Source organism: Leptodactylus fuscus, chromosome 5, assembly GCF_031893055.1.
Source record: "Leptodactylus fuscus isolate aLepFus1 chromosome 5, aLepFus1.hap2, whole genome shotgun sequence".
Taxonomy (NCBI): Eukaryota; Metazoa; Chordata; class Amphibia; order Anura; family Leptodactylidae; genus Leptodactylus; species Leptodactylus fuscus.
In genome coordinates this window covers 147,003,673-147,015,811 of record NC_134269.1, presented here as the reverse complement: position 1 = coordinate 147,015,811, position 12,139 = coordinate 147,003,673, and the positions used below count along the sequence as shown (strand labels likewise).

The 12,139-nt window shown below is 41.1% G+C and overlaps 1 protein-coding gene across 3 annotated transcripts in view; it reads right to left on the bottom strand.

Moving 5' to 3' along the window:
- The window catches only part of RASSF3 (Ras association domain family member 3), a 110,419-nt gene that overhangs the window by 33,981 nt on the left and 64,299 nt on the right, over nucleotides 1-12,139 (bottom strand). For all 3 annotated transcript variants that reach the window (XM_075274433.1, XM_075274434.1, XM_075274435.1), the window contains exon 2: nucleotides 10,092-10,216. In XM_075274433.1, coding sequence (XP_075130534.1) covers nucleotides 10,092-10,216 — 125 coding nt within the window. The remainder of the gene's footprint in view (nucleotides 1-10,091; nucleotides 10,217-12,139) is intronic.

Below are 12,139 nucleotides of genomic sequence, written 5' to 3'. Positions count from 1 at the left end.
GTCTTCATTGTTCTTAAAAGCACACAGTTTTCAACACCATTGTGAAGTGCCAAGGTCAAAGACAACTGCAGTATCTTTCTTAAAGATTTTGCTTAGTCCCTGTAACTGTCCAAATTACTATAAAAATATGTTTTTTTTTACCATTTTCAACAACTCAAAGGTGCCCTAATATCTAGGTAAACATAAGTGCATACCACTTTCTTGGGCTCTATTCACATATAGTTGTTTTTTTATATCTGGTGTATGAACTCCATGCACCCAGCCTATGTCAAAAGAGAGACCTTTCAGCATATACTGGGTTGCTATGTGTCAGCATACCTAGTCAGTAATATACGGACTAGAATTCTACCTTTGAACGAAATCCAATGGCTAAAATATGCCACCCTATGTCTAAGCAGTAGTACGCGCATATCACATTGACAGGAATAGGGAAAAAAAGCCTCCCATTGATTTCAATGGGGAGCGCACGTATGCTGGCACCCGTTCAAGTCAATGGGAGCTGGTTTTTACACGTTCAGAATGAGCGGAGCGTATACTCTGTTTGAAGGCTCCCTGAAAAAGCCTTTTTAAAGGCTATGCAAATATATGCTTAGATAAAAATCACTAGAGCTAATGGTAGATTCCCTTTAAAAGGAACCTGGCAAAGGAGTAGCTATAGGGGATACAGAGGTAGCAATTAGGCCCCTGGAGCCTGAGGGGGACGAAATGCCCCTCTACAAAATGACAATACCAGTATTGTAAATAGCACATGGTAAGTGAGGGCCGCATTACAAATTTTGCATTGGGGCCCAGGAGCTTCAGTTTTGTTGACCTTAACTGGTTACCTGTAAATCTGCATGTAATGAGTTAACTTGTAAGTGAAGACACGAGTAGCCTGGCATGTGGTTGGCGCAGCACCAGGTCTTCACCCAAAGAGGGGATTCTGGCAATCCATATAATTATTGTTACATGCCTTAAAAAGCATAATAAAACCTATGTATATTTTAGTAGAAAGCAGCTCAAAAGATAAGGCAATGTACAATTTTTTTTTTTAGCACATTTCCCACCTGTCTATCCATGAACTACAAGAAACAAACTGATAAAAACAGCGTGAGTGATATCATCTGAGCAGTAACTTACTTCTGCCTACTACTTACTCGCTGGGGTGTTTCCAGCGCACAGAGGGTGGCAATGCACGTAGTTATTCCCTGCTTTGACCTCAGAGGCACACAAGTGCAAACATGCCCATTGTACTCTGTGCAAAGGTTACCTTCCATAACTGAGATTCCGTGTGTTAAAATCCAGATTAATTTTCTAAACAGTATAAACCATGTGCGCATGTTCTGCCTGGAACTGTAAGGTACACCGCCTCGAAAGTGATATTCATAACCTGTGCCATTTCATTTGTAGGGAGGGGTCGATCCATACTGAACACATTCCGATGTACAGTATATGAACAATGGCATGTTACCAATGCTGAGTAACAGGGTATGTCGATGTCAGATAAAGGGCAATCGCTGGAGTTCGCATAGTACTTTGCTGTACCCGCATAGGGAATAGTACAGTTCAGAGCTTTATTTAGATGCTGATCGGTGTTAAAAATCATACATACTCCATGTACACATGTCCTTTGTAGGCACTTTCACAAGCGTACATGGATAAGCATGATCATTGCAGTTACACAGCCCCATATCCAGCAAGCTGTGAAGCACTGTGTATTTTGACACCTTACTATCACAGCTAGCATTAACTTGACTAATGTGTAATACAGTAGCTCCAGTGGTGGGCACAGACCGCTAAGGACCCCTGTGCAAGAATAATAATATTTCAATACCTCTTTATACAGCACCCCGTTATGTCTCTCTAACAATCCACCAATTATTACCAGTCCTCTATTAGATAGTAGAAAGTTGATGTTCAGATAAAAAGGCCCCTTGACCTATTGGGCCTCTGAGCAGCTCTTTGTGATTGGACCCGTATCGGGTTATGCTGTGATCGGATCATTCCAGGGTATGCTGGGCAAACCAAGATACGATGGAAAAATCCAGAATTGTTTCAGGAGGACTCTTCACTACTCATTTGCTGATGGTCCTTTGGTGGAAGGAACATTAATATATTCTAGCTGTCTACAAGGTCAGATAAGGGCATTCGCTGTCTTGGCATTAATCAATGAATTAATAATCCAAATAAAATACCTTTGCAGTAGATTTCACTATTAAGATTTGCAGACTAAGCCAAGCAGCTCATAAATCTCCTTACACCTCACTAATCCCCGACACTTCTGTTGTGGCACTTTATTCTAATGAGATTTCTAATGGCCTACCAAGTGTTACAGAAAAATGGTCCTTTAGTTGTCTCAGCAATTCTTATGTAGAGGCCCTGATACTAAATCAGTTACACAAGGTTAGACATGTCCAACAACAACAACAGTGCCATCAACTGGTTAATACATATCGGGAAATGTACAAAGACAAAGAGGCCAGGCTGCTCATCCAAAATACACTGCCCAAGAACTCCAGTAACCATGGGGTTAAAGTTGAAATCAAGGTAATAAGAGAATTGCTGGCTCAATAAACACCCCTTTTGAATAATATATTCAATATCATCTATTATAACTTGTACAAAATAAACTAATGTACAGAAACAGAAATATAATGTGTGTGTAGACACAAAGACTAAAATCAAATATATACCACAATACCCAAGATAAAATTGGTACCAAATCAGCCAATTATAATACACCCCAAAAACTCTAATATATAAATACCTACAAATTACACGAGCTGTGAGAAGGCTAAGACTTGCTTGCCGGTGACACTGCCAGTGGGCCCCTGAGCCATGTGGGTCCCCAGCATACCCTGGCATGGCAGGTGCTGTACATCATACTGATACTCATTGTATAACATCTTTACTAGCTAATGTGTTGGTAGAATATAGTAGGGAAATTATTTAAAGGGCTTACACACTTTCTGATGGCATTTCTTTAAGATATGCCATTAATATTAGATCTGTGAGAGTCCAACACCTAGGCGAGAGCCTCGCTTCCTCAGTACCAGTAAGGAGAGGCCATCAATTGTAGAAAGTGGATAACCCCTTTAAGAAACTACCCAGTTCATTTTTCTATACTGTAGACACAACGAGCAGGTGAGATGATATCTAGGTGCGGAATCAGGCCATCAGCATCCTTACTCCATGGGCCTCAACTTCTAAATCCCTACAGGACCACTCATGTTGCAGCAGCTGCGTGGGCCCATATTCCCAGTTGACAGAGCTAAAAAGGCCCCTAGTTTAAAGCAGGATCCAGAGAGCAGGAAACTGACAGGACCCCAGACAGAAACAATCAGAGGCAAGGGGTTTGGCAGCAGGATACTACTGAAAACCCCCCAACATTTTAGAAATTTGCAAACAAGTGTCTGGTAATATTTACATGTAGGTGTACAGTGGACCTTCAAAATGAATTTTACTGGTGAGCCCAAGGCATCCAAGTCTAACACTAACTGTAAGCCGATCCAGGGATAGGAGGATCTCCACTTGTATCAAGGGGGCCCTGCATTAAACAAGATATATAGAAAATATTATGTAGTATCTGTATAATAAAGCTAAGCCTGCTGTATAAAATGATGTTCATAAATGATGCCCATATTCACAGTTATTAGTGTCTATGGTCATTCAATAGTCCCAAACTTAGTGGATCATCAATGCTAGCAATGAAATCCAATCCCGATATGTTAGAAAATAAAAAGAGTTAATAGGCATACATAGTGGTCTCTGTTCAGACACTGGCATGTGCACTGTTCTTAGCACCAGGGTTTGGGGTGGGCATTGTAGACCCACATCAGTTTTTAATGTGCCTGGATTGGATTTCATTGATAGCATTTGCAGCCCCCTATGTGTAGGACATCAAATAACAATATAAACCAAGAATTGTGAAAATGGAGTGTGCGGCTTCCCTTAATGCTTTTACTCTGGGGAGGACAGTTTGGGCCAAGGGTGAGGGGAGTCATGGCCAAGAGTTCCAGTATGAACGGTCTTTTTGGCTTTGAGGTGCTAGGAAGTGGGTCTAAACTCAGATAGCAAGGGACACTATAAACTATGTAGTTAGTGATCAGACTACCAGAATTTTAATGTTGAAGATGTTTGCCAAACCTATATTGTATCCCTGTATGATGTGGATGGAGAAATACAGTTGCTTGAGGTCAGTTTTATACCTGAAGTGCAGGAATGAAATTCTTAATGTGAAAACCATCTTATGATGGAGATGGCAATCCTATGAGTCAATTAACCCCTAATTTGTCTCAATGGACATCATTTGTAGCTATCATGTTTTGTGGCAGACTTCATTTATTTAACTGACACTACATAATATTTGCTACATACATAGTTGAGTTATTATGACCAGCTTCTATTTTTGATGTCAGCAGCATATAGCCAATGAAGAAGGCTTAGGGAGTATATAAGGTTTGTTGATTAAACATTTTACGTCGATTACAATTAAGAAACTATTATTTTAGGATACATCCATTTCCATCATGCTGGTTTACTTTTGTAATGGAAGGAAACGTTCTACATGCACGTTCTACATGCCCCTCGTTCACATCTGCGTTGGTATTCCGTCCGGGGGGATCCGCATGGGGACCATCCCCCCCCAAACGTAATACCAAGCGCAACTGCTGTGCAGTAAAAGAACACTGACCCCATAGACTATAATAGGATCCGTGTGCTTGCTGCCAGATCTCCGCAGGGAACATGAAGAAAGGAAAGTAGTTCACTATCTACTTTCCTGTCCACATGACTCGTGCGGAGATCTGGCGGCAAGCACACGGACCCCATTCTAGTCTATGGGGTCCGTGTGCTTTTACTGCACAGCGCTTGCAATTGCATTTGGTATTCCGTTCGGGGGGTCCCCATGCGGACTTCCCCAGATGGAATACCAACACAGATTTGAACGAGGGGTTATTCTGACTGAAAAGTAAAAAACACGATGGAATAAAGCTTCCATCATGCTTTTCACTAGGCTGAATGCAAATGGACACCAGATGGAGGGTACACAGTCTTCATCAGTCTATTAATGTCCATTGCTCTCATCCTATGAAGGATGAGAGCAATGGACATTGATAATGCTAGTGTGAACCTACCCTAACACTGACACATGCACTTAAAAGTAAAAATACATACATCTACAATGTCCATGGGTGCAAACCAGAGCCAATACAATGTTTATTATTATGTTTTTTAGGACACCATGACATTCTGCAAGCTGGACAGTTGACAGAAAAATAATTGCTGGAAGTGTATACAAATCTGGGGACAGGTCCAAATAGAAATTCTCGCCAAGAGTTTGATTTTTTTTTTCTTGCCTCTTCAAAGATCAGCCAAACTCTACAGGTGTTTCAACAGAAAATAAAATTCAAGTGGCAGAAAGATTTCATTTTGTTATCCTGTGAAGATAATATCTGGCAGGTAAATAAGAATTAGCCAAAGGTTTGGTATCTTTATCTAAGTATGATTTCTTATAATTTCTAAATTACTAATTGTAATGAATATTGGAAGCCTTTCAGGACAGTTTGAACAAAAAGCATTGGAATTTGCTTCCTTCTGAGAATCAGTTTCCGTGCTTAACTCTATTGGCAGTTGCACTGTCAGTTATGCCAACTTCCATCCAGGCACATACACATGGGCCCCATAAAGGGTTTGACAACAGAACAGTCCCATTCCTTAGCTCTATCAGAGCATACTAACATAAAGAGAGAGTCCACAGCTCTCTTAACCAGATTCAGAGATCTGTAATAAAAGGGAACTCTATGTAATAGATTACATACGAGTCCATTCATTTCAATGGCATCAGTAAGCCAGGTCTGCAGCAAGAAGTTGACTGCCTTCTGAGCAGCGAATGACAAACCTCATTTCTGAGCTTGTCTTTTGACATCATAGACTAGACTGACTTTCATTGTAGATACTAGTACTCTGACCAAGTATGCCTTTGTCTAAAAACAGGATACCTTCTTCTGGACTTATACCTTTTAAGTGAAGTTTGTGACCTGGGCAACCAGGAAAGTCTATACTCTGTGCAGGTGTTAAAGGAAAGTCAAAGGAAGTTACTTTACACTATCAGCTGTGAGCATGAGATCTCAATACCTACCAAAGGAACTACCTGTTATCATGATAGCTGATATGTCCCCCCACCTCTGTAAAAAAACGTTTCTGCCTGTTATGTCTACATGCTGTGACCCCTCCTCCTCGTGTCATCCAACCACGGTTGGGCTGTATTATTAACATCACTTCACACAGAGAACTAAATGATCCTGCAGTGTGTCTGTGTTTCTTTCTTTATAGTTGCTATTATTCCTAGTATTTCTCTATCTGCCATGAACTTGTATGTGTTTTCTCTCTTGTTATATACTACTGTATCATCCATGAAACTGTATCACTGAAATTTCCCCATTGTGGGACTATTAAAGGATTATCTTATGACTAAATTTTGGCATGAGATAAGTTGTTGTAAGACAATGTGGTCCGCCCTGCCATGGTGGCCCATGACTCTCAAACATATGCGGCTGTGCATGGAAGCCAGATCCTAAAAATTGTATGGAGATTAGTACATGGGTTCTTACACACCTCCATTTGGGTAGAATCTGGCAGAGATCGATGATTAGCCTTTGCTATTCCATAGAGTTGCAGCCCATTAATAAAAGTATATTGCACATTATACATTTTTCTAACACTATTTAGCATCAGCTCTGCAGATTTACAATATCACTGTGTACGGACTTTCCCTCAGCTAGAGGTTTGCTAAGGAGAATATTACAGCTTGTTTTATAATAAATAGGAATTTAGATAGGGTAATAAAGTATATTACAAAAATGGTCACCAAACCATATGACACAATAGCAAAAAAAAAAAAAAACAAAAAAAAAACAAAAAACAGTGGGAGTTACACTTTAAAAGGAACGTTCAGTTTCTATTAAAATGTCACTAAATGTAAGAATCTTATTAAACTAAATACATATTGCTTACGCCTGGTTCACACCTGCGTTCACGGTCTCCGTTCTATGGTTTCCGTCTTCTGCATGCCAGAAGACGGAAACCACAGACCAGGTCCGGCCGTGCGCGGCGGTGAGCGTTTTAGGCTCTCCGCCGTGAAACCGGATTTTTTTATCCGGACACAGAGTACTGCATGTCCGACTCTGTGTCCGGATTATAAAACCCGGTTTCGCGGCGGAGAGCGCAAAACGCTCACCGCTGCGCACGGCCGGACATCTCTCTCACCCATTCAAATGAATGGGTGAGAGAGACTCCTGCAGGTTTCCGTCTCCTGCCTCTGTTTTAGGCAGGAAACGGAAACCTGCAGTACGGAGAGCACAACGCAGATGTGAACGAGCCCTTACATAACCACAAAATTGTACCCCTTTCAGAAGGGTAAGAGTCAAAACAACATACTAATGAAATCAATGAGCCCAATTACACATATATTAGTGTATAAGGCACGGTTCAGCAACCTTCAGCACTTCAGCTGCTGTGAAATTACAACTCCCAACATGCTCCATTCACTTCTATGGGAGTTCCAAGAACAGCAGAGCAAGTATGCATACTGGGAGTTGTAGTTTTACAACAGCTGGAGTGCCAAAGGTTGCCTACCCCTGGTATAAGGTGTTGGGTTTCTGCTTGGAGGGTTTCGGGCACAGATCACAATAGTGTACTTTGCATGCAGAATCTTTGTTACATTTAGGAGGAATTCTGTCTTTTACCCATATGCATATAACTGAAGTGTGCATCAGGGGTGTGTTTATAATAGAGGTGTATCGCAGTTTGGCTTCATCTTGCTTAGGCTGATACAAAGCCTGCGTCTTCTACAAAGCCTGCGCAATTGTATCCAACCTAAGCAAGATAACATCAAACTGCTTCTTTTCCAGGTGTCTGATGACGTGAGGCGCACATGTGCAGTACAGCGCACTTCACAGCTTCAGGGCCAGGTGGGGCAGAAAAAGGCAGATATCATAGTGGATGGGAGGGGGAGTGAGCCACTGACTGATGTAGCAGTGATGTTCCGCAATTATAAATACAACCATATATTTGTTTTTTCCTGTTGACTGACTCCCTTGAAATACACCCCTGCTTTCGACTGTTTTGGAAAACGCAGAGTGTATTTTTTCGCAAGGTGTGGATGGGATTCACTATAATCCCATTCACCTTGCAGTGACTGTTGCGTTTTTTTCTGCAGCGTTTCCACTGCGGCATTTACATGGCCTACAGCAGAGGCCTCACGTTGTGAGAAACACTGCTTTTTTTTGTTGGAGATTTTGCTGGGTTTTTTTGAGCCAAAACAAAGAGTGGCTACAAATGGAATGGCAAATATATAGGAAAGTCTCATACTTTTCCCTTCTGCTCAATCCACTCCTGGCTTTGGCTCAAAAAACCACAGCAAAAAGTTTGCAACATAAAAAGCTGCACAGAAAAACGTAGGATTCAAGTTCAGGTCTGTTTATTGTGAAATATTATAATTAATTGGAAAATAGAGTTAATATACAAAACTTTATCCCTAAACAATAACAATAACCTTTACAAATACCCAGAGTAAAAAAAAACTCTTTAAAGCAGAATGTAAGATACAGTGCAGACAAAGCAGAACTTGGCTTTTTTATTACTCCTGTAATAATTACACTGCTAAGCTTATAGGAAAGGAAGTAGATCGTGGCTAATGGAAATCATGTGACGTCTGTAAAGCAATTACCTGTTTATTTTTGTGGCTATTGATCGTTTAGAAGGAAGAATCACTAATCGCACGTTGATGCATTGGTCTCGTCTCTTCTCTGATATTACCAAGGTCCTCTACCACTACTGATTTACCAGAAATAATGTCATGGAATGTAAAGCTTATTCTGATGTATACTTGCAGAGGTTACTTGCAAAAAGCAAAGTATCAGAGCCCCAACTAGTAATAGCATTACTACAAGATGTGTCTGCTGGTGTCTAAGGCTGAGTTTGCATGGTGCTTGTTTACTTATTTCACTAAGGCTAGGTTCACATTTGTGTTGGAGTCTCCCTAGGAGACTCTGTCACAGATACCACCTAAAATCGACGGCGAGAAAAGTCCTACAAGGTATTATATTCTATGGCAGACCTGGACAATATACGGCCCTCGGGCCACATCCGACCCTCTGACTGCTTCTATCCGGCCCGCATAGCTAGTTGAAGTTTTTTCAAGGACCTGTGATGATGTCATCACAGCCTATCACCAGGATAGGCTATGACTCGTTAGTGGGCGGAGCCACACAGGACTGTGTGCTTTCTGCAAGCTGCCGGCAATGGGGGCTGCTGGATGATAAAGAGAGAAGAGACAGCATGTGTGAGCAAGAGGGGGGAACTAGGGGCAGATGTAGGGGGGCAGTTACACTGAATGCACATGGAGAGGGGACATTAAACTAGGGGGAAGATGGAGGGTGACATTAAACTGGGGCAGCTGGAGGAGGATATTAAACCATGGGGGGTAGCTGGAGGACGTGTCTGCCTCTAGTTACCACCAGTTTAATGTCCCCCTCCAGCTGCCCCAGTTTAATGTCCGCTCTAGTTTCTGCTAGTTTATACTGGGGCACCAGAAGAGGGACTTAATACTGTGGGACATTTGGAGGGAAACGTTATAATGTGGGGGTGTATAATGTTAGGGTGACTGTAGGAGGATTTTACTTTTTGGGGCACATTGAAAAATGATTGAGAATGGGCGCCGTCAGCAGATAAGTGGGTGGAGCTAAATGTGCCGCTGTTTGTATGGCCCTCTAGAAACGTTACAATTTCTCATGTGGCCCCATGAGAAAATTAATTGCCCACCCCTGGTCTATGGGGACCACATGTTTCATTGGGTAACCGCTTTTTAAGCAAACTGTCTCTCCATCTTTCCGGTCCACATGAAAGATGGAGAGTTGAATGCTAATGTGAATCTAGCATAACCGATATAGAACCAACATATTCTGTGACATCACTCACTTTCCCAAGTAGAGCTTAGAATCTATTGGAGTGTGGGATGAAATCTTAATGCCCAGAGGAAGACCACACAAACCCAGGGAGAACATACAAGTAATCGTAATACATATACATGTTTCATGGAATAAAAAGGTTACCTTCTCATTGTTATTGGAGTGGTCCAATGTGTCGTACGCAGGTAAACATTCCATTAATTTTCCATTCGGTTCACAGTTTAATTGCACCTGTCCTTGGCAATGAGAATGGCATGTATATTTACAATCTGAAAAAATATAAGATAAAAATATCTCAGTTGCATTTTATGTACACAAAACACAGCAATAGCGCATGGCTGCTACAGAATAAACCTCATTTCCCTGCGACGTGGCTAAAACTAATTCTTTAAACTCCATTTTGCATAATAGCAATAAGTTAAGTTGGTAATACAGTATGACTTAAGGCTTAGGCCCCACGTTGCGGAACGCAGGCCCCACGTTGCGGAACGCAGCGGAAACAAATGCAGTGGAAATGCATCACTTTTTTCTCTGCAGTATTATTCATTGTGTTTTTCTTTGCGGTTCTTCTTCCCTTATTATACCTTATAGGGAAAATGTGAGTGTTTCTGTAGGTGAAATTGACATACTGCGTTTTTGAAAACTCCTGCATATGTCTGCCTGTCATAACTGTTCTGTTTGGTCACACCCTGAGACATCTGTTCATTTACGATATCAATGATAACCAGTAGACAAGATTACCCCAGCTTTCTATGAGAAACAAAAGAAATGGGCTTATTGTGCATAGATTTGCATCACGTTGGAAAATCTGTGTGTTATAACAAAAGCTTCCCATTGCCACAAGTGTTCATTATTTCACTCTCAGGGTTAAATTCCTGGCCAACCAGGTTATGAAATAGAGCCATGTACAGTCAGCAAAATTCACCCGCCATCTAATGAGACACAACACAAAAGACATTGATAAATAGTAGAATAATAGCAAACAGTTCCTGGAACCATCATTAGAGCATCTCTCCATCTAAGGGCTCTTGAACACAGCAGAGGCTTACTGAGCAAGAAACCTGTATTGTTCCTTAGCAGGAGCCATATAAGCTTTGTCGGACTTTATGTGCAATGCTTCTAGAGAATATCTCAGTACATAAAGAGGCCCGATGGGGCAAAACACTTTCTTTCTGTCAGATTTGTAAGGAATTGAGCTTCTTTCAAGTGGTATAAGGTACAAGTGTGACTCTTGGACCAAATATAGATTTTGCATCCAAGAGTTACACCGAGGCTACTTTCCATATCGTTATATACTACTGTATACTATAAAATTTCTGTTAATTATGCAAACCGAAGTGAATGTGTAACAGAAGCCAATGTGTAAATGTTGCTATAGTAAATAACACAGGTCTAAGCATGGACATTCAATGTGTATCAACCGAACCTTCTGATTTTGACGGGTTTGGACAACCATCTAATGTGAATGGGGCCTCCCAACTCCCCTCTCATGGGGCACTTGGATTTCTACTGTATCTTTCTTTCCTCTCCCTGTTTAGTGCACATGTAGTCTAAGTATTAAAGTAGTCATATACTGACAAAGGTCAGCTCAACTCTAGTGCCCACGTGTCAGATCTTACATACACAGAACAGTCTTAGCAGAACTCCTTATGACGCAATCTGTATCTCATATTCCAGTACAACATCTAGCAGTGCAGTCAAAATCCACTTTTATTATGACATATTGAATTGCACCGTCTTCCTGGAGGAAATATTAACCTACATATGCCTATTGGTATAAAACCTTACCTATAGCTATGAACTTACTATGAGAAGTTTTTATGCTGAAACAGGTTAGTGGGTTAACATTCCCTCTGGGGAGAAGGTGCTGTTTTAATATGTCATAAGAAAAGTTGGATTTCACTGTACTGCTGGATCTTGTGTTGGAGTATGGTATACAGACTGGTCTATACATGAAAGTGTATTTTATTCATGAACATCATTCAGAAGTTTAGCCAAAGCTGCAGATCCAGTAATAACAGAGGTGAATCCACCTTGCCTAGAGGTTGTAAGTGACCCTGGCCTTACCATGACCTGCCCTACACTACACTTAATAGATGAGCTGCCAGAAACTCTTTGCATAATATTCACATGATCTGCATAGTCTTCAGGGATATATGTCACTATTATTATCTTCGCTTTACACCATAGCC